This window comes from Solanum lycopersicum, chromosome 1 (genome assembly GCF_036512215.1).
Source record: "Solanum lycopersicum chromosome 1, SLM_r2.1".
Classification (NCBI taxonomy): Eukaryota; Viridiplantae; Streptophyta; class Magnoliopsida; order Solanales; family Solanaceae; genus Solanum; species Solanum lycopersicum.
In genome coordinates this window covers 76,695,256-76,718,150 of record NC_090800.1, presented here as the reverse complement: position 1 = coordinate 76,718,150, position 22,895 = coordinate 76,695,256, and the positions used below count along the sequence as shown (strand labels likewise).

The following is a 22,895-nucleotide window of genomic DNA, read 5'->3' as shown; positions in this document are numbered from 1 at the left end:
TCCGAGTCATTTGGTTTGAATATAAGTTACCAGTTTCCAGAACGTGCGTTGCACGTTTGTCCCATACAATTCTTATAAAGTTGAATTATTATATAATGATGAAATTAGAAATATTAATTTTACCAGTTTATATTTTATTCATTAAAATAAAATTCATAATAATCGAATAGTACATTGACCATCAAGCAAGAAATATAGAAAAATAATTATATTACTATAGCATCTAATAATATGAATATATCTATATGACTTTATCGTTAATAATCTCTCATTACGCTCCATATTAGTAAGTACACAAATATGTAGCTAGTTAAAGAAACTATATTAGTAAGGAAAGATAAAAGTAAATAAATATTATAAAAATACATTTAAAAATGAATCTAAATGTCATAAATTAGTAATTTTAGGACTAATAAAAATGGACTTATAACATTCATAATTTCATAGAAGATTATATTAAAGAAGTATAATTGGTTAAGAATACAAAAAAATTAAACAGATAAGAATAAACACAACATTCATATCCTTCTTAAGACTTTTATTAAAATAATATATATAGTAAAAAGAAATACACAAGGAATAGAGTTTTTTTCTCCTGTAACAAAAAAAAAAAATCTAAAATGGTAAAGATAAAATTCATGATTCAAAATATCACTCTAATGAGGATCAACAAATATTAATATTTCAAAACAAAAAAAAAATACCTGACAATTGCCTAGTGATTCACATCAACACGAGGCAAGTGGTAAAGAAAAATTATTTTTTCATATATATATATATAGCTAAAAATTCATTGGATAAGATGAAAAGGTAAAGAGTTGTTTAAGTTAATTTTCAGAAGTTAAGTGATCTTAGACATGGGATAGAGAAAAGGTGATTGTTTTTACTAATAATTCAATACATTTAATTATACTAATTAAAGAGAAAGGAATAACAATCCAATACATTTAATTATACTAACCAAAGAGAGAGGATAACAAATTTAATCATTTAATCACATTATTATAGAGAAAGAATAGATAATTTTTATTTTGTAAGAAAAGTAATTCTTAACAATTTCCTATGAAATAATTTCTTACAATTTTCTATAAAATATTTTTGTTTTTCAAAGTTTGACTTTACACCTTCTTATTTTTAGTATTTAGTATAATATAATATAGTTATTACTTAGTATGTAAATAATTAGAATTTAAACCATTGTGTCTAGATACATGTATTTAAATATGATTATTTAATATTAAATTAATTATATATTAATATTTAATTAAATTTAGGAATAAAATAAGGACAAAATAGTAATTTAACTTTTAAGTTAGGAGCTTCCTACTTATAATAATATATGATGATGATGATGGGATAAGTTATGTTGGAATCGAATATGATGAGATAAGTTACGTTTAGATGATTTCTTATTGAGTGTTTGCTTTGTTGTATTTGAAATAAAATGCATTGCAAAAATTTTAAGAATAAGTTATTTGTTTACAAAAATACCCTTCATGAATAAAAATGATTTAAAGGTATATTTTTGTCATTTAACCATTTTATTTCGGAATTATCGTACTGTGTATACTATCAAGGTGAATAATAACTTATCCCAATACTAATTTTTAATCTTGGGATAATTTGTCAACCAATCAACAAATTAAATGTCACTATTATATAATTTCAAAACTATTTGGTGTTATCCTTCCCACCAAACGATCTCCAAGGGTTTGTTTGGTACAGAGAAAAATATTCTCTTTTCACTTTTCTCATATTTGATTGGTCTAAAATTTCAAACTTATGCAACTTATAGATTATATCATCATTACTTCTGGATTCACATAATTTCCTAAAATTAATTTTAGTAAAATCATATTAACTGCAGTTTGAATAAATGTTATTACAAATATAAATAACATCATGACAGTAGAGTGGAACTAAAAATGTCTAAAAGAATGGCAAATTGTGTGACTCATTATTCATTTTTCACCATCTTTGCTATCCTAGTTTCTTCACTATTTCCATTCACAAAAGCTTTGAACAATGTTTTTAGCATTGATCTCATTCATAGAGATTCACCAAACTCCCCCTTTTATGATCCTTCATTAAGTTTTACGCAGCGAATGAACAATTCGTTTCATCGCTCATTCCATCGTTCCATTAGTCTTTGTTTACCTTCATCCTCTGTCGTTGTTGCTTCCAACAACGGAGAGTATCTCATGAGATACTCCATCGGTACGCCTCCTGTGCGTACCTTAGGGGTCGCTGATACTGGCAGCGACCTCACCTGGACTCAATGTTTACCTTGTAAAAACTGCTTCAAGCAACAATCTCGTATCTTCAACCCAAAAAAGTCATCGACTTATAAACCCTTGCATTGCAGTTCCAAAATGTGTCACGCTGCGAATTTTCCAACGTCCTGCAACAGGGTGATGATGAAGAAGAAGAAGACCTGCAGGTATCATGTCAGGTACGGAGATAATTCGTACAGCATTGGCGATTTAGCAACGGAGACGATACGATTTGGATCATCGATACACAAACAAGTGAAATTGAAGAAAACAGTTATTGGATGTGGGCATAATAATGCAGGTACGTTCAGCGGTGACAAAGAATCAGGGATTGTAGGGCTTGGAGGTGGAAAATTTTCGTTAATTTCCCAAATGGGTTCATCAATTGGGGGAAAATTCTCGTACTGTTTAGCTCCGTTTTTTTATCAACAGAAAACCTATATTCCTAAAAGCAAAATCCATTTTGGTACAGACGGATTTGTTCCAGGAGATGATGTTGTTACAACGCCATTAACTCGAAAATTCCCAGCAACTTACTATTACCTCACACTGGAAGGTGTTAGTGTGGGTAAACAAAGATTGGATTTCCGAAATGTGTCATTCTCTTACGGAGAAGGTAACATTATAATCGATTCAGGCACAGTTTTAACTCTGTTTTCGCCTGAAATCTACGTGAAACTGGAATCAATGGTGAAGACTGCAATCAAGCTGCCAACTATAGCGGATCCATCTGGTTCTTTAAATTTGTGCTACAAATCCATTTCAATCGATAAAATCCCGATAATTACGATGCATTTTATAGGTGCAGATCTGAAATTGGGTCCATGGAATACATTTGTGGAGACTAGCGATAGTTCAATGTGCTTTGCTTTTGCTGCATCATATGGTGGCCAAATATTTGGGAATATTGCACAGATGAATTTCTTGGTAGGTTATGATTTAAACAACAAAAGAGTATCCTTTAAGCCTACTGATTGCTCTAAATAAGTGTTTATATATTTTACTAAATTAAATGATATAAATGAGTTCGAGAAATTGTTTTCAATATCTTACTTTTTAAATATGTAAAAATAGTACTCTTATTTATTTTATACATATAATATAATAAACATGTGATTATATAAACGAAAAATAATAATTTGATTGATCGTGTATAACAAGTCAAATCAAAGACAGATGAATATTGATTTGATCGATCAATTTGAATTGAGTCATGATCAACGGTTAAAAGTACTCATCGACACCAAATGCATTAAATGTATTTGAGTCTGATAGATCGCGTACTTCAGTCAAATCAACGCCAAATGGAATTTGATTTGATTGAGTGGTATTCTGATCACTAGTTAAAAGTGGCTCTCCAACACCGATTGGCTCATCCAATGTAGGTGTATCTGATGTATTATTTGAGTCACATGTATTTTGCTCAAAAGTGTTAAAAGTTTCGAGATCAGCAGGATCAATTGGCTCACCGATTATATACGTATTTCCTTGATCACGTACTTGAGTCAAATCGAAACCATATGGAACTAGAACTGGTTGATCAGTTTGATTGAAATTCTCATCATCATCTGGAGGACAGTAGTCCTCTAATAATCTTCTACCGTAATTCTTTTCGCAATTAATTCCGCAAATTAGAAGAACACCCACAATACCAATAACCATCATAAATCTTGGACTCATAGTTTTTTTTTTAAAAAAAAAATCTCTTTAATTAATCGCAGGTCTCTTAAAAAAAAAGGTGAAGTGGAAGTAAATTGTAAATCAACTTTAATTTAATAGGAAACAAAGAATGGAAATCAAAATTTAATTACATTAAAGATTAGTATATGTTAACAAAATTAACTAGCATTTAATTGTTAAAATTAAAATGAGAAACTGATCTTATGAAATAAAATTCACATTTTGACACGAAACGTAATGCATTTGCTACTATTTTACATCTACATGGATCTATTTGGTGTGTTGCTTAGTTCCACCCTATATTTTGTAATTATCGATTACTTGGTAATAAATAAAGTTGTTTATTCGCCAAGAAAAATAATATCTGCATTTTTGTTCCATATTTGATGGGTGGGTGGGGAGGACCAGGAGATAATGAACCTGGAAGGTCATTTATGGAACGTATTTTTTCTACTTTTATTTGAAAAGTCTATATTTTCTTAAAACGTATTTTTCTTTATTTTAATATATATATATATATATATATATATATATATATATATTGGGGATAGAGGGAGGGAGTTACCAGGTGAAAATCGAGCCTCATCTATAAAATGAAAGTTCTTTTAGCAAACTAATTAAATTACTAAGATCCTCCAAACAATTAATCAGAAGTGTTGTGATTTATTTTTATAAAAGCTTCCACTTTTTTTGCTCACTTAATAACTTGAACCCAATAAATTGTATGATTAGAGATGAAAGTTGCTTACCATCTTAACAACTCGTCTTGTCATTTTCCTTTTTCGAAAAGAGACTTATTTTCCTCAAACAAAAATATTTTTCAAAATATTTCAATCAATCAAACGTAAAAAAAAATATATGTATCCTTACATTATAACCTAACTAAAAAATAGTTTATAAGTTAGGTTGTTTTCTTTTTCCAACCGCAATAAGATGCGCTTACCTTATTACTATAAGAAGATTATCAAACTTTATAGATCTATAAGGGGAATAAGATGCACTCACCTACTTATACGGCGAACTCTCTAAGTGAAAACATGTGATTGATCAAACACACCTAACAAAGAAAAATAAAGTCTTAAAGTGACTTTTTATTTTAATATATACGAGTCAGGAAGTTACTATAAAATTTTAAGGAGAAATTTTTAAAAATGACTGTAGTTTGAACGTAATTAGAGATTTATAGCTATAATTTATATAATTATGAATTATAGCTAGGATAAGAGAGAGGAGAGAGAGAGAGAGACAGAGAGAGACGAATTAGACTAGGAAAGAGAGGAGAGAGGTGAGCGAGATCTGGGAGAGAGAGAAGAGAGGTGAGAGAAGTTGAATAGTGGTTGTATTTATTGTATCAGGTAATTGTATAACGAATTCAAATGATATAACTAGTGTATCAAATTGTATTCATTTTAGGAGGTAAGATCCAAGTGAGAATGAGAGAGAGATGAGAGATGATAAATACATGTTATATTTGTTGTATCGTAAATACAATTGATACAAAATATAATACATTTAATACAAAACAAGTGTTATAATTGTTTGAATACAATTGATCGATTTCAGATATTGAATACAATTGTATCAATTGTATTAACGAACATAATTTGTGTCAACAAATACAATAGGCTGAATATAATACAATTCATACAGAATAAGTATACAATTGATACATAATACGAAATATAAATGCATTTAATACATAATTTAAATATACAATTATCATATTTATGTGAAATGTTTTTAAGCTCTTATTGATTGGGCTGGAGAGAGAGGGGCGAGAGAGAGACCGGGGAGGGAATTATAAGGTGAGAAACAAATTACTATCGAATCCTTACGAAAGTTTATATAACCAACTAACTAAGCTACTACAATTCCCCCAAAAAAATCAATCATAAGTTTATGATTTGTTTTTTAATCCCCCTTGGGACTTTTCACTTCCTTTTTCTTTTTTTTGAGAAAATTACGTGGGATGAAAAACATCCAAATAATAAGTTAATAAGAGTATAGTTTAATTTATTTACTGTCAGTAAAAATAATTTCAGTTTTTTTTTCTTCATATTAATGAAACCCACTACCTATTTGTATATCGAATAAAAATAGCCATCCAAAAATTATGTATATAATTTTATACATAATTAAATTTATCTCTCTTATCCTCATTGCATATTTTTCTCCTAAAATCACTATTCCCTTCTAATTTGAATTTCGAATTGAGAAAATTTCGACCTTCTCCCACCTATTGTACTTCCACTTTTCACAGTTAACCGCTAAATTCGTGTCTTTCAATATTTTTTTTCTTGATTCCTTCTTCAACAATTGAATATGTAGTATGTTGGTTAGTTTTTTCATATTTTTTTTTAAAAAAAAATTCCTTATTACTTATCAGATTACAAGTCTTTCAAAATCAAAATGGGTGGTTCATTTCCATCTATGAGGATTACGAGAGGTATGTCATTGCATGTCAATACTGGGTTAACTCGGGATTTTGGGGTCAATGTAGGGTCTATGACAAAACATAAACAAGCTCAAGTTGAACAATATGTTAAATTGAGATTCAAGAAAAAACATGACCAAATGACAATTCAAAAAGTCATCAACAACGCAAAATCTAGCCGCATCAAGATTGTTGCGTATATACAAATTACCAAAGTTATGTATATAGTGGATTGTATATTAAGATAGTAGATAGAAAGTATTATGAGACACTTGTTATTTGTATATTCTATTAGTTGTATACCAATTACTAAAGTTATGTATATTGTGGGTTGTATATTAAGGTAACATATACAAAGTCTTATAAGACAATAGTTATTTGTATACAAATATTTAGTTTTGTATAAAAGAAATTTGTTAAAATCATTGTACATACATATACAAAATTATAGTACATCATACAAAATCGTTGATATATACAAAAATTACGAACATAATAAAATATTGTACATATAAAAATAACACACTCAAATGCACAAACAAATTTCAAGATTACCATACATACAATTGACAAATGAATATTATACAATTAGTTTAATAATTAATTTAAAAGAATAAACACGAAATCACATATGCACATATACAAATATAATCATATACCAAAATTATTGTACATTATACAAATTTCTAGAAATATAAAAAATATATATATGAACATAATAAAATATTGTATACAAACCAACTACACTAAAAAAATTAAAAATAAATACAACATACTCTTTTTCTTTTTAAATAAGCATACTTGTCATATATACAATCTCCATATTGTGATGGTCCAATATACAATTAATAACACATAATAAATTACACACGAATATTGTATAAAAAATTATATAAAATTTCTCAAATGTATACAATATAATAACGTTTGAGTGTTTCATACGATTTATCTGATTTTCTTTTCAATATTTGATTTCGAACGGTTAGCTTAAATCATGTGATTGTGTAAATATTTGTTACCGTATTTAACTACTGTTACCATTCAATGAAAAAGTAAAATATTGAATAAATTAAAAATAAAGAACGTTTTATACAAAATTAAAAGATACATAAGAAATTAAACTATACACATAAAATGTAATTATGTAAACTATACTCATATAATGTTATTTCATAAATTACGTTTGTCATTTATGAAATTTCCCCTTCTTCTTTTTTTTTTTTAAAGAAAAACTACACAATTGGACATAGTTCACTACTATATATACCATTATTATCTATATTTCCAAAATATTGTGTATCTTACCGCTAATGAAGAATTACATATCATATATTGAGAAAGATGCACTTAGATACGAATAATTTTTCTATCAAATACACTAAAGTAGGAAAAAATGTGAGTGAGTTGGGGAGGGAGGCGAAGGAGATTAGTCATATACCTTAGATACATAGGAGAGTGACGAGCGAGATGGGAGAGAGGAGAGGGAGACTAGCGATATTTATTATGTACATGTAAATCCACTTAGATACAATGTGACTAGAACAAATTACAATTGATTTTACCATATGTATCCCGATATACGTGTATCTGAACGTATCTAGACACTCAAAATCTGTTAAGATACGTTACATAGCATACTAGAGTGTATCTAAGTGAAATTTATACAAGTTCACCTTCGGCGTACTGCTAGTTTTCGGATTCGAGATATCCATCCTAGCCACTGTGGATGTATTAATTGCCCAATCGATACATCGTAAGGAATCAATGTTGGACTTATTAGATCCTTAGCAATTCATGTGGGGATCGGTCGTTGACGATATCTTGGAAAACCTTTTTATGAATTTTATAAGAGGTCAATCGATGTACTGATGCTCTATTTATCACCAGATAGCAATGAATACTATATGGTAGCGGCATGAAATTCCGACGAGCAAGTTGTTCCAACTCGACACACGTCAAAAACTCTTGTAGTTTTCTTGTTGACTCGAACTCATAATTTCAAAATTGAAGGTGATAAACGTTTACCATATGAGCGACCTCTCAACCTTGTCATATTAAAACAAACTTATTTTTCACCTTCAAACATGTCATTTTTAAGGAAACTTATTTTTCACCTTCAAACATAAATAGGTAAAAATTGAAAAGCATTCTTCATTATATATATCCTCACATTTTAATGAAGTCAAAAAACAGATTTATAAGTTGGGCCCTTTTTTCCCAATAGCAATAATATGGGCTCAACTTATTAAATATGAGGAGAAGATTTCAAATTTCATTGCTTTGTGTAATCTGCATTAGATACTTTCAATATGAACTAATCCATGCAATAATTGACACTAAGATGAGTCAACATAAAAACTGAAAAATTTACTATGAAGGAAAAAATAATTAATGTTGGACTAGACCACAATCAACAAGTCATAAATTTGTATCTACAATTTTTTATATATAAATTATATCTGTGAGATTTTTGAAACTCCCATCACAAAAAAAAAAATAATCATGAAACTCTATTACTTCATCTCACTCTATCTTGCAAGTCTCTCTCATTTTGCTCAATCCAAAAATGATGGTTTTAGCATTGAACTCATTCATCGCGATTCACCAAAATCGCCATTCTATAACCCTGCCTTAAATCAAAGGCAACTAATGTACAACGCGTTACAACATTCCATCAATCGGGCAAGTTTCTTATGGTCTAAATTATCAACTTCTATAATTCCTGATATACACGGAGTATATCTCACGAAAATTTCAATTGGCACTAAACCAAGTGCCAAACTAGTTGCTGTTGACACAGGTAGTGATCTTATATGGATACAATGTGAACCTTGTGTCCATTGCTACGAACAACGAACTCCAATTTTCAATCCGCAAAATTCGTCTACATATAGACCAATTACTTGCAACTCTACTGAATGCACGAGTCTTCCGGGAGGCTCTTGTTATACGAGGAGAAATACATGTTTATATTCTGCTAGATATAACGATGAATCGTACAGCTATGGTGATCTAGCTAGTGAGACGTTCACATTTGACGATGCAACAAATACTACTCATCCAATCAGATTGTCTATGTCCAACATAACTTTTGGTTGTGGATGGATGAATGATATCACTACACTTGATACTGAACCAGCTGGAATTATTGGACTTGGAGCTTCACCTTATTCACTTGTGTCCCAAATTAAATCCAAATTTGGGCATAAATTTTCCTATTGCTTAGTCCCATTTTTCCAATTAAATGTGTCTAGTAGATTGAGTTTTGGTGAAAATGAAGCCTTGATTTCTTCAACTAAACATATGGTTACAACCCCATTATTTTTGAAACCTCCAAAGGTATATTATTTCCTAAAGTTACTAGGAATCACCATTAGGAATACAACGATTCGATTTCATAACACATCGAAGAAAGCTCACAAGGGAGGGAAGATTGCTATAGACTCGGGGACAACGTTTACGTTTTTACCAACACATATGTACTCAGAGATGGAGAGAATAATGAAGCGCGAGATAAAATTGAAGCCTCTAAGAAGCAACACAACGCGATTTTTGCGATTGTGTTATCAAGGATTGGGTGTTTCAGATGTTCCTCCGGTGATATTTGAATTTCAAAATGCAAAATTGGAGTTGGAAGCGTTAAATAGTTTTGTTAATATTGGAAATGACGTTATTTGCCTTGCTTTTGCTCCAGCAAAACATTTGCCTATATTTGGGAATATAGCACAAACAAATTTCTTTGTTGCCTATGATCTTGACAAGAAGACTGTTTCATTTAAACCCCAAATTTGTGCCAAATTGTAACAAGGTTTATATGTCTGATATTTATATGATTATATCTATCTAAAAGTATGTGATTGGACTCTTCAATTTCCAAATAAACACATAAATTATATTCGCTCGGTTTCTTTTTACTTGTTCAGTTTTTTTTTCTTTTTTTTACTAATCAAGAAAGAACATTTTTACTCTATTGTCTTTGAAAAATTTAGTAAGTAAAGATACTTGAAATTCAATCAATAAAATAGGGGTAAAATGATAAACACACTATAGCAATCAATGTTTTCTTAACATGTGTGTCAAGTCAAAATTTGACAAGTAAAATGAGACAGAGAAAGTATGAAATATTTTTGATAACTTACTCAAAGTTTTCTAATTGTCCCAGTTGAGACTTAGAGTCCGTTTGAATTGGTTTAAAAGTCGATCAAACCTACTTTTGAGTCGGTTTTTGACTTCTAAAAGTGTTTGACAAATATAAAGAATAATTTTAAATAAGTAAAAAATGATTTAAAATAAGTTATAACGTGTTTGGCAAGGTAAAAAATGACTTAAACTAAATCGAAAACCAAAAGTAGGTATTCCTTACTTTTTATTTTTTGACTTACAAGTCATTTCAGTTTGACTTTTTATTTTTGACTTAAAAGTATTTTTTTAAAGTCGATCAAAACGGGCTCATCCCAAAATTTAGCTAGCGTTTGACCATAGATTTCCAAATATTCTTGACAAATATTATTTGAGTGAAAATTTGGGGTGAAATTTCACCATGTGTTTGGGCATAGTATTTGGGAAATATATTTCACATTTTTAGAAAAATATATTTTATACCCATAAGTTTTAGAAACTACCAAAACTAACTATAAGTTTGTATTACAAATCAATTGGATGTTTGTTGCAACAATAAAAATAATGTTTATGACACTAGAGTAATGTGGTAGTTTGGAATAAGTGCAACAAGCATCATTTTATAAATCGTGAACCAATTTTTCATCAACAAGCATATCATCATTTAATATTTACTGAATATTTCATCATTACTTTGGTATTCATGTAAAAAATCATATAATACAACACAAACAACTACTATAAAGGATATTTTTGTAAAAGATAAAAGTTTGGGATAAAATTTCAATTTTCAAAAGATCTTAAATAATGAGATTTGACCCAAATATTAGAAAAAACTAGTATTTGAGAGTTTGGGATATTTGCCAAAAATATTTTTCAAATAATGACGAATTATATGGACAAACATTTTTTGCCAAAAATTTTCCCAAATATTATTTGGGAAATCTATGGCCAAAAGGACCTTTAATATTCCTCCATCCAACAATGATTGTCCACTGTACTATTTTGAGATATTCAATAATACTTGTCTATTTTATAAAATCAATTAATAATTTTACAACTTAGTTCCTAATTTACCTTGTCATTTCTCTATTATATTTTTCAAGATATTGAATTTTGATATTTAAAAGTGATATAATAAAATTTATTCCTCTGTTTATAATTTCTTAAAATTGTGCAGTGTATAGTGAATAATATTATTGGTAAGAGAAAAAAATAACAAGAAGTCAACAACAATAACTTCAGTAATTAACCCCTCCCCCCACCCACCCACCCAAAAGGGAAAAACACACAAACACACTACTCCATATAAGCAAATTAATTACATTAATTGACTCACTACTCATTGATTCTTGATTAATTTAGCAAACACACTTTTGGCCCAAATTAATTACTAGGCCTCCTCATATACATATATCACATTTGAAAAGAATATATGATATACGTATACTTTATCTTCGTGGGACAGAGATATTGTTTCCAATAAATCCTCGGCTTAAAAAAATGTAATCAAACACGTTTGAAAGAAGAGTGACAACACTGGAATTATCTTTAATCTCGAGTATTATTACATCACAAGTGATTTTATTAAGACTTAATCAAAGAGACTATAACATTTGTGAAAATATTCTTCTCTTTGGCCATAGTATTGGCATAAATTTCTCTACACTTATTAAACACAACATCCATCAATTTATTATCATCACCAAAATGACTAACAAGTAAAGGTTGAGCAAAAGCTCTTACACTCTGTGCCTCATTGTAACCTTCACAACTAGAATCCATCTGGTGTTCTAAAGTTCTCAAAAGGTCAATAGTGAAAGATCCCTCCTTTTCAACTACATACTGTATTTCTGCTGGAGATGGAGAGTACGTTGGAACGTTGAACGAATCCATTTTCTCTTCTTCTATCGATCCCTGGTATTTAATTCATACTCAGTAAGAACGTCATGACATGTTTAAAGTCACAAACTTCTAATAATAAGTACTAATTTGAATTTACGTACCTCTGTAACCAAGTCTTTGAGCGCGATGGCCAAAGGCTCCAACATAAAGCGACACACATTGCTTAAGTGATGCTCATTTTCTTTACCAGGCATGGCTAATACCATACGTCCACCTTTCACCAATTCTTCTGAACGATACTTGAGAAAAGTCGCGAAATCTCTTTTATATTGCTTGGAATATGCTTTGAGGACGCTTGATGGGCTTGTACTTGATGCATAAATAGTCCCTTTGTTATTCTCAATTCCATCAGGCACCTATATATACAATCCAAAACGTACCTACAGTCAGCTACCTGAAATAAGTACTACATCATTTTCTTTCTAAATTAAATATGATAACAACACACACATATATATACCTCATATCAGTCTAATTTCACAAGTACAATCCGAGGAGGGACTCGATATATAAAAATGCATTTAGTGCTTAAACTTGAAATCTCAGTTAGTTTATATATATAATGTAATTAAAAATCTATACATGTGTTTGCGTGAAACAACATACCTAGGTGAGACAATTGAGTGGGTTGGGTTAAATTTAGACGGGTCATAATGAATTAAGATAATAACTAGGTCAAGACCCGACTCAATCCAATTTTACTAACTTTGTTTTATTTGTTCTTTTAAACTATTTTAGCATACCTGAGATAGCCAGTGAAGACTGTAAGAAGAGTGAACAAAATGCAGTTTTTTGGAAGGAAAAAGTCTAGTATAGAATGAACCAGCAACTGCCGCAACAAAGCAATTTGGAGGATCAAATAATCCATCTTCTGATCTCATATTCTGTTTTTTCAAATCTTCATAGAATGTTGTCAACAATCGAAAAATGGTATTGAAATCATTGCCAGGAAGATCATTGAAAAAAACATGAAATTCGGGCAATTTTTGGCCATTTTCTGTACATTTTTCTCGAATAGTGTGAATGAGTTGGAGAACTGGCAAGTAAGTGTTAGGTCCAGAGGAACAACCTAACTCGGCGATGCGTATGGTTTCCCATGTTGAAAGGCTGTGGTACAGAGCAGATATAGCTTCGCATGTTATTGATTTTGTTGCGAGGATCACCTTTTGCTGAACATATTTCAAAATTAAATTATCAAAATTTGAAAATTATTACGAAAATTAAAAAGTTTGAGTGATGATACCTGAAACAGAGAATTTTTTGCATAACTAGAGTCTCCAATTCCTTCAGTCATGTGAAGAATATTAGCAACTTCCATTTTTTTTTTTTCTTCTCTTGGATTTCTCTATGGAATATGTAATGTTTGGTATGTAAGATGTAATTTTGACTTATATCATGATTTTAGCAAGCTGTTTTTCTTTTTTTTTGTCGGATATTTCTAATGTAATATAGAATAATTCTATTTTTTTGGTCTGTTTCAAAAAAGTTTTCTTTTTTTTTTAATATTTAACTTTAATTTTTCACATGATGTTTAAGATCACAAAATTAAAAGATATTTTGATACATTTAACATAACTTTAATTTTAAATTAAAAAATTAAAAATTTTTGTTTCTTTTTTTATACTCCGTTTTAAATCAAAGTAGGCTTTTAAATTGGAGGGGATAATAAATGCAAAAGATTTTATAGCCCTAAAGGTTGAGATTTTGCGCGCCGTAAAAATTGACAATACATTCCATCACTATAAATTTGGATTAGACCAAACCTTTTTTTGGTAGTTGAAAATTACGTCAAATTAAGTAGGCAATGGTCATTTAATAACATGTCGCGATATAAAATTATGGGATAAAATTAATATTTAGATATGTAAATTTATATAATGAGATAAAATTTTATATTCTTCAAAAATAATGATTTGAAAGTTTATATCACGATTTGAAATACTGTAAATACGAAAATTGATTTACAAGTTTATATTTTGTTAAAATTGTCCCATATTTATATATATTATTCATTTATTTCATATTTAAATAAAATTTATGATCATATCATTAATTCTCACCAACATACAATTTATTTTAACTTTAAATCAATTTTCTATTTTATCATATATATACATATATAATTAATTAATTTTTTTCAAATTTATTACTATTATTTTAATGGTTAACTAAAATGTAATTTTTCGTCTATATTGATTAAACAAGACTCACCTTAATGACTTTGTAATAATTTATTTTGCAATTTAATAGTTTATTTGTTTATTCATAAGATTGAATAAATAATTGAAAATATTTTAATAGTTTTACAACTTATGAAATTTTTACTTTTATGAGAAAATATACCACACAAAAACTTCAAATCGCATATCAAATAAAAACTTTAATTTCATATTATAATTTTATATCATAATATCATATTGCATCACTAAAGTTACGCACGGCAAAAATACAAGGACAAGTGGAGCTATATAAATTGAAAAAACGAAAATTGTTGGTAGTTTTTGCCTTCAAAATAATATACGTTCTAACTTATATATAACGTTATTCGACTAAATAATATTTGAAAATATTGTATTTAATGACAAACTAATAAATTAAATTAATTGCTATAACCATCCTTTGATACTGTTTGCCAGTCACCTCTCTCCCTCAAACTCTCGCTCGCCACTCTCCTCTCTTGCTTCATCTCTTGCTCGCTTTCTCTCACTTTTATACAAATATAAGTTTATAAAATCTGTTTCTATTTGTATAAAACATAGGAAATTGTATAAATATATATATATATTTTTGTTACCTTCTCTCCCTTTCCCAAATCTCGCTTGCTACTCTCCCTAATTTGTCTCGTCTCTCTCGCTTATACAAACAGAAGCGAAGTATATAAATTGTGTTTCTGTTTGTATAAAGCGAGAGAAAATTGTATATACACATGTAATATATATATTTTCGTCCTATACACTTATAATTATAGAATAAAAATATTCCCCCTGCCAGTTTCTTTTGCCTTTCTCTCTTTCTCGTTTTATACAAATTCAAATTGTATATAATTTGTCTCTTTCTCATTTTATACAACCCGATTCAATTTATATTTCGTGCCCAAGTCTCTTTTGCCTTTCTCTCTTTCTCATTTTATACAAATTCAAATTGTATATAATCGTTCCATACACTTTTAATTATACAATTCATTTTATACACTTCGTTTTTATACAATTATCTGTCCAAGTCTCTTTCTCTTTCTCTTTCTCGTTTTATACAATTCGCTTCAAATTGTATATGTATAGCGAATTATACATTTATATGTTCGCTATGGAGTGCAATTATGCAAACTTTGCTACAGCATACAAATATAAACTTTATGTTACTATATGTAAAAGTTGCCTATCACCCATAATATTTTCCACTAATAATTTTCGAAGAATTTAATTTATTATCTATAAATAATTATAAATATTTAAAAGAATCAGCGAGTTTGTGCAACAGTAAGGGTGTGTTTGGTATGGAGGAAAATGTTTTCCATGGAAAATGTTTTCCTGGAAAACAAGTGGATTTTTGACTTATTTTCTCATGTTTGGTTGGTGAGTAGACAATATTTTCTGGAAATGATTTTTAGTGTTTGATTTATGAATGAAAAATGTTTTTGAGAGACATCTTTTAATTTTACTAGAGTAAAAAATAATTTATGACATGAAAACATTTTTCAAAATCAAAATTATTATTTTTTTGGGGGGTGGTGGGGGGTGGAGGGGAGGGGATAGGAGTGAAAAAATAAAAAATTGAAGTTGATAGTATTTTTAAAAAACAAAATTAATTTTTTTGGGGATTAGGGTGGTTGGGGGCTGGTAGGGGGCTGGCCGGGAGGGGGGAGGGGTAGGAGTTTAAAAATAAAAATTTGAAGTTGAAAATATTTTTAAAAAGCAAAATTAATTTTTTAGGGAGGGGTTGGGGTTGGGGGCGCTGGCTGGTGGGGGGAGGGTCAAAGATCAGGTGAAAAAATAAAATTTTGAAATTGAAAAAATTTATTTAAAATTGATGTTTTTCTAAAAAAAAAATGTAATTTGAAATTAGAGGAGAGTTATGGAAAATGTTTTCCTTAATTTTTGAAGGGAAGTCGTTTTTCTTAATTTTGAGGAAAATGAGTTGATTTGGAAAACATTTTCCAAAACTTTTGTCCCAACCAAACATGGGAAAATTGGAAAACATTTTCTAGAAAATATTTTCCTTCATACCAAACACACTCTAAAGTGTTGCTTTTAACAGGAAGAGTTTTATCTTAATACGTTTACACTTTCGTACAAATCTACGTTTTTTACCATATAAATTATAAAATATTATAATACGAAAATATAAATTTATATTTTATAAATAAATAATTTATTAGATTGGTTTCAGGATTATTTTTGTCCACTTATTTTTTACTTAAAGTATTTTTAAAAAAAAACTTAAAAATCATCAAATTTGAGTATAAAAATTAAAAATCACCCACAGATAAGAGCATTTATGCAAATGAAAACCACACTGTCTATTAACAAAATTAAAATGTTTGAATCTAAATGTACATTTGAATAATTATTATGTTGCCTCTAATATGAACATTATTCTATGCCTTGTAATTTTCTTCAGAGACGGTTCAATATAATTCGAGGCCTAAAGCAAAATTTGAATTAGAGGTCTAAAATTTAAATAAATTTTATTTATATTTATTTATTTTTCTAAATTTTGTAGATGTAAATTATTGCTTAATATCTTTTTATAAATCATTTTTCAAATAATGTTTTTAATTATTATTTTGAAGCAAGATTTTATCAATTTAACATTGAAAACATTATTTTATTGACACAATTATTATATGAATCGATAATATAGTTCTATAAGTAATAAGTTGATAAATTTTAAATAAAAATAAGAGTTAGAATCATAAAATATGATTCAAAAAATTGATAACTTGGTAGATCTTATTTTAATATGAAAAGTTACAAAAAAATAAAAGAATATTTGTAATATACTTTATTCAACACTTTTCAGCTATTTATTTATATTTTTGACCGACTATTACTTTAAGTATCAAAAATTTGAATAAGTAGAGTGCATCAAAAGTAAAAAAATAACTAATGTGAGTGTTAGAAAATAAATAAATAAATATATATATATATATATATATATATATATATATATATATATATATATATATATATATATATAAATTGCACTCTGAAATCTTAACCAGACAATCACATATCCCATTTAATGCAAATCTGTCTCAAATTCATATATTCATCAAAAATCTGAATTTCATAAGTGGTAAATAATAAAATATGAAATAACTCTTTTCGATAAATCACAAATCTCAAACTTTATTATCCTCTAAGAAACCACACTACTGTTGTAACGATCCGCTAGGTCGTTTTGAGAACTAGGACTAGTTTGACTCCTTTTGAAAATTTAAAGGGGTATTTTTAAACTATTAGATAACTATGAGTACCCAATTGATGAAACTTTTATTAAATAAATAATTAGATAGTATGTTAGTGGAGTTTCACGGTTAATAATTTCTTATTTAGAAGAAAAGGAAAACGAAAAGTGGGGAGGCGAAACCTTACCACAGGCGACCAGCGAGAGGGAGAAAAATCAATAGCCATTGTTCAGGTAAAGATATGAGATATTCGTTCTTTTCAATTCTATATATCGTAATATATTGTCGGAGTGCTTGGGATTATGTTATTATTTTATGCTATATTGATAATGGGTGATAAGAAATAATGGGTAAGTTGGTGATGATTACTAAATTATATTACATTGTTAGCAATTGGGTTAGTATTCAAAAATATATATATATATATATATATATAAATCGATCGAAGTCGAATAGTTGAATGGCTGCAGGTTAATGTTTTCTGTGATTTTGTCAAAAGAATTTATTATATATATTGTTAGTTTTAGAATGGTAGGAATAAGATTGAGCCGATCATTGTCAATGATTGCCAATGATTGGAATTTGATAAATATTCTAGAAAATTGGCACTTGTTTACAAATGGGTTTCTGCAAAAAAAAAATAATAATGTATACAATGATAATAGATTTTTTAATTGGAAATTAATGGTGGAAGTTTTTTTTTTTTATGTTTGGATTATATAGTGGGGGTGATAAAAATGGATGCCAATCATTGGGCAACCATATGCCAATGATTGGCATGGGAGATGTTTGAAATGGGCAGTGCCAACGAAGAAAAAAAAATGTGAAAAGGGGGGAGGGGCGTTCCACTTCTGCCAATGGGTGGGAAGTTGGTTCGTGTTTTATTCGTATATTAAAATGCTAGTTTTTAATATATATTGGGATTGGTAATTAATTATTAGTTGTTATTTTATATGATCTAACATTGAATTTTAGTCCATTTGAAGAGGTTAGAGTTAAGTTCTTGGCTTGAAATTTAGCAAGTATGAAAAATTTGACATGCCAATATATATCAAGATTTGGAGTTTGTTGAAAAAAATGAGTGAGTGTTAGCGTCTATGATAGACATATAATAATTTGAATGTCTACAAAAATTGCTTACTTACGAATATTGCAAAATTGGTAGATTGGGAACGTTCCGAAACCTTGCGAAAAGGAAAGGAAAAATCTTAAAAGATTCGTGGCACAAGCTCGGCATCTAAGGTATGTTAAGACTTGTTAGACTTGTTGAAGGACGTTTTCCTAATTAAAGATTAAAAATAAAAATAGACAAAGGGGTAAGGGGAAAATATGGTGGTCTCGTATCAATGGTGTGACGGGCATTGGTACGAGTACCGGTGTTATAAAACGGAAAATTTCTATTATAGAATGTGGGTTGAAATTTGAGAATGCCAAAGCATATGGGCATTAGCTGATATATTATTGACTTGAATTCCTTGTGTGATTGTGTTTTATTTATTTCACCCGTATAGTTAAGATAATTGAGGTGGTTATGTATTATATTCATATTGATTGATTGAGATGCATCATCATTCCCTCTATTGAAACAATATTGTGCACATGCATAGAGATGAGACTGAGTATAAGTTGGGCACGTGGAGATCGTCCGTGCTGGGGATGGTGAGATGTTAAGATTGTAATTTGGGCACGTGGAGACCGTCCGTGCGAAAATTGTTTGATATTATGATAGTGCGTTGAGATCGTCCGCACAGACACGTGGAGATCGTCCGTGTCGGTATATGGACCTCGCGAGTCCCCCATGGGTCATGAACTCTCGATGTATTTCCGAGGAGTATCATGTATATACAGTTGAGTGAGTACTGGGTATTCTGAGACATATCATTACATGGCATCATATTGCATTGCATTTCATTCCATCATTCATTCTTGATGACTATATGTTTCGTTTGGTGTTTGGAAAATATTAAATGTTGATTTCCTTTATTGATGAAACTTAAATAGTAAGTGTAATATATATATATATATATATATACTTGTACAATCTAAGAATTTATTTTCTTATATAACTCCCGTCACTACTTCTTCGTTGTCGGTCAATGAGACATACTGGGTACACGTGGTTTCGTACTCATACTACGCTTGTTGCACTCTTTGTGGTGCAGATTCGATTCCACATCTCGTGGAGCAATTTGAGTCCGAGCTTGGAGTTGTGGTGAGCTGCTTGGCTGTTCCGTGGCCCACACCTCCCTCTATCTTTTATTTATTCTGTTATTAGTATTCAAACAGGATATCCCTTATGTTAGATTTGTCATTTAGTTTCAGACTTGCATCGAATTTTAGAAGCTCTTGTACTTAAGACACCAATTCTTGGGGTGATATATTTTATCTTCCGCATTTCGTACTTATAAGGAACTCAATGTTGGAGATTCTTGCTAAGCGTTGGTCTTTTTTACTCATTTGTTGGTTTAGTTGGGTTAATATGTTGGGTTGGCTTACCTATTGGTTGGGAACATAGGTGCCATCACGACTTGCAAAATTTGGGTCGTGACAACTGTTAAGTCGATTCGAATCCAATTAAATGATGTATTAATAAAATATAACATATATATCCTCCTTTCAAAATAAGAACACAACATTTATCTAAAATATGACTTCGTTAAAAAATAATTTTTTTTCATAGAAGATATAGATAAAAATAAATAAAATAAGCTTAAATTCTAATTATTATTTTTTCTGTTGAAGTAATCAACATGATCTGATGATTTTACGGTCGCAGGGGTGAATCTTAAACATATTAAATAAAACTAGCCTATGTGTGCGTTACATGTGCATCTCGTGTGCATTTGACGTAGATATCTTTTCAATAATTTTATCTTACAAAAATCACATATATATTGAATGAAATTAATTAGTGGCTTAAAGTCAAACATTAATAAATAGTTTTAAGAATATTTAATAAAACTAGTTTTTAGGTGTGTCATACGTGTATGTCATGTGCGCATTATTTGTATTACAAGTGCGTTTTTTGTGAATTAACAATTTTTTTTATAAAATCTACATATATATTACCTCGAAGAAACTTTAAACCTATTATTCTGGATAATGTTGTACATTGACTTTACTAAGATCAACTTTGCTTTAGCTTCCGATAAAAGTGAAGCTATGGTGAAAGTGATTGCTAAGTAAAAAGCAACTAGGAGAGTAAAAAAAAAGATGGATGTGTTTATTTCTTTGGATAAGAATAAGAACAAGAATACAATGCTTATTTTTGCGAATAAAAATAAAGATGTAATCAAAACAAACTGTATTAATATTCCAAGTATATGTGTTTTCTTATGTCTCAACATATTGCTCTAACGTAACTTCAAACCTATTATTCTGTTGGTCCATATGCTCACTAAAGAGTCTCAACATATTGCTCAATGTGTTAGTCTATATGCTTAATTTTGAAACGTGTGACTTACATGTGATCTAACGTAACATTTTTAATTATTAAATTACTTAATTTAAAGTGTAGGACAAAAAAAAAAAAAAAAGATAGTGTCTTGGTACAACAATTGCTTTTACATATATTCTAGTTACAATGGCCCGTGTAAGCACGGGTTCAATATATATTATTTTATTTGAGTTAGGTCGTGGAACATATGAAATTGACAAACTAAATCAAATTTTTAAATATTTTAGATTGTTACTTACTGTGCTTATATTACTTTCAACGTAATTTTTAAAAAAGTATATGTGTTTTCTTATGTCTCAATTTACGTAACGCAGGTAAAATTTTGACAAATCAACCAAACTTTTAATATATCTTAAAAAATATATTTAAGTTGTTGAATTTTAAGTAATTTAATTTGTTCGTATTATTTATTATAACTTATAATACCTTTGAAGTAATTTTTCAAGTAATTTAAATTACTGTATTATTTATTATGATTTATAATACTTTTAAAGTAATTTTCAAGTTAAGTTTTAAGTATTTTTGAATTATTGTATTATTTATTTGATTTATAATACTTAAGTAATTCTCAATCGATATTATATGACTATCTTTGTCTCAATTTATCTGGCACATGAAATTTTAAGATTCAATCAAATTTTTAAGATGTTCTTTTTACCAAAAAAAATAAAATTGAATTGTTAACTTTTGCAATTTAATATTTTAATTGTATTTGTCAAATTATTGTTATTCCTTTTATCTCAATTTATGTAGCAAATGTAAAATTTGAAATTAAGTCAATTTTCAATATATTTTTTAATATAGTATATTATTAATTATTGTGACTAATAATATATATTATAGCATCGTTTTCACTCTTCCGATTTATGTGACAAATAAATTTTTCAAGTTTAATTTTTTTTTATTTGTCAAACATCATATAGAGAGAGTAGAATAAAATAATATAGAGTAGCAATGCATAAATCAAATTACATATTTTTGACAAAGATTTACACAAATATCATAATTATCAAGTTTATATCACAAGGGATTCCAAGGAACAACAAAATTAATGAAATTTTATATAAAAGCACTACATACATGTGTAGTTTAATGAAAACATTCAGCAAATTAAGAACAAGTTTCTCTGTTTGTAATTAAGCAAATTTCTATATCTGTAATTTTGAATCATCTGTTTGTAATTTTGAAACTTGACCCCAAGCTGCTTATATTCCCTTCTATATTATGGAGTAATATATATAAAAGTAGTAAATAATACATCATTATGCATTTACCAAATCTAAAATCAAAATATGTATAATTTTTGAGTTAAAACCAATAATTACTACTCAATACAAAGTGAATCCAAGAAAAACTATTTTCAAAATCTAAATATCAGAAGTAGTAATTAATAATATTAGAGTTTGATTTCCTACTTTTATTTTTGGTTGTCTCAAACACTTGGTTATTCAATAATGCAAAAGTGTTTGCTTTTGACCAAGATACAACATGTGAACTCAAGTGCATGGTTTATTTGGTTTATCACCTTGTTTCTAAGTGATTTTCAATGTTTTTTCTTTTGTGTCAAATCTTAACGGTTAAACCGATAACCAAATTGATAATGATGAAAAACCGATAAAC

The 22,895-nt window shown here is 28.7% G+C and overlaps 3 protein-coding genes across 3 annotated transcripts; 2 read left to right on the top strand and 1 right to left on the bottom strand.

The window, feature by feature from the left end:
* Nucleotides 1–586: 586 nt before the first annotated feature.
* On the top strand, nt 587–3,308 carry LOC101254529 (aspartic proteinase CDR1-like). Its single transcript, XM_004229541.5, has one exon. The coding sequence runs from the start codon at nt 1,926–1,928 to the stop codon at nt 3,258–3,260; it is 1,335 nt and encodes a 444-aa protein (XP_004229589.2). The 5' UTR covers nt 587–1,925; the 3' UTR covers nt 3,261–3,308.
* A 5,579-nt stretch (nt 3,309–8,887) lies between these two features.
* Nucleotides 8,888–10,280, top strand: LOC101254237 (aspartic proteinase CDR1-like). The gene has a single exon (XM_004229540.5). The coding sequence runs from the start codon at nt 8,890–8,892 to the stop codon at nt 10,189–10,191; it is 1,302 nt and encodes a 433-aa protein (XP_004229588.4). The 5' UTR covers nt 8,888–8,889; the 3' UTR covers nt 10,192–10,280.
* Nucleotides 10,281–12,024: 1,744 nt separating this feature from the next.
* LOC101259194 (S-adenosyl-L-methionine:benzoic acid/salicylic acid carboxyl methyltransferase 2-like) lies at nt 12,025–13,812 on the bottom strand. The gene is made up of 4 exons (XM_004229481.5): nt 13,655–13,812; nt 13,155–13,580; nt 12,513–12,767; nt 12,025–12,423 (listed from the first exon to the last, which is right to left on the bottom strand). The coding sequence occupies exons 1-4, from the start codon at nt 13,727–13,729 to the stop codon at nt 12,094–12,096; spliced, it is 1,086 nt and encodes a 361-aa protein (XP_004229529.1). The 5' UTR covers nt 13,730–13,812; the 3' UTR covers nt 12,025–12,093.
* Nucleotides 13,813–22,895: the final 9,083 nt, after the last annotated feature.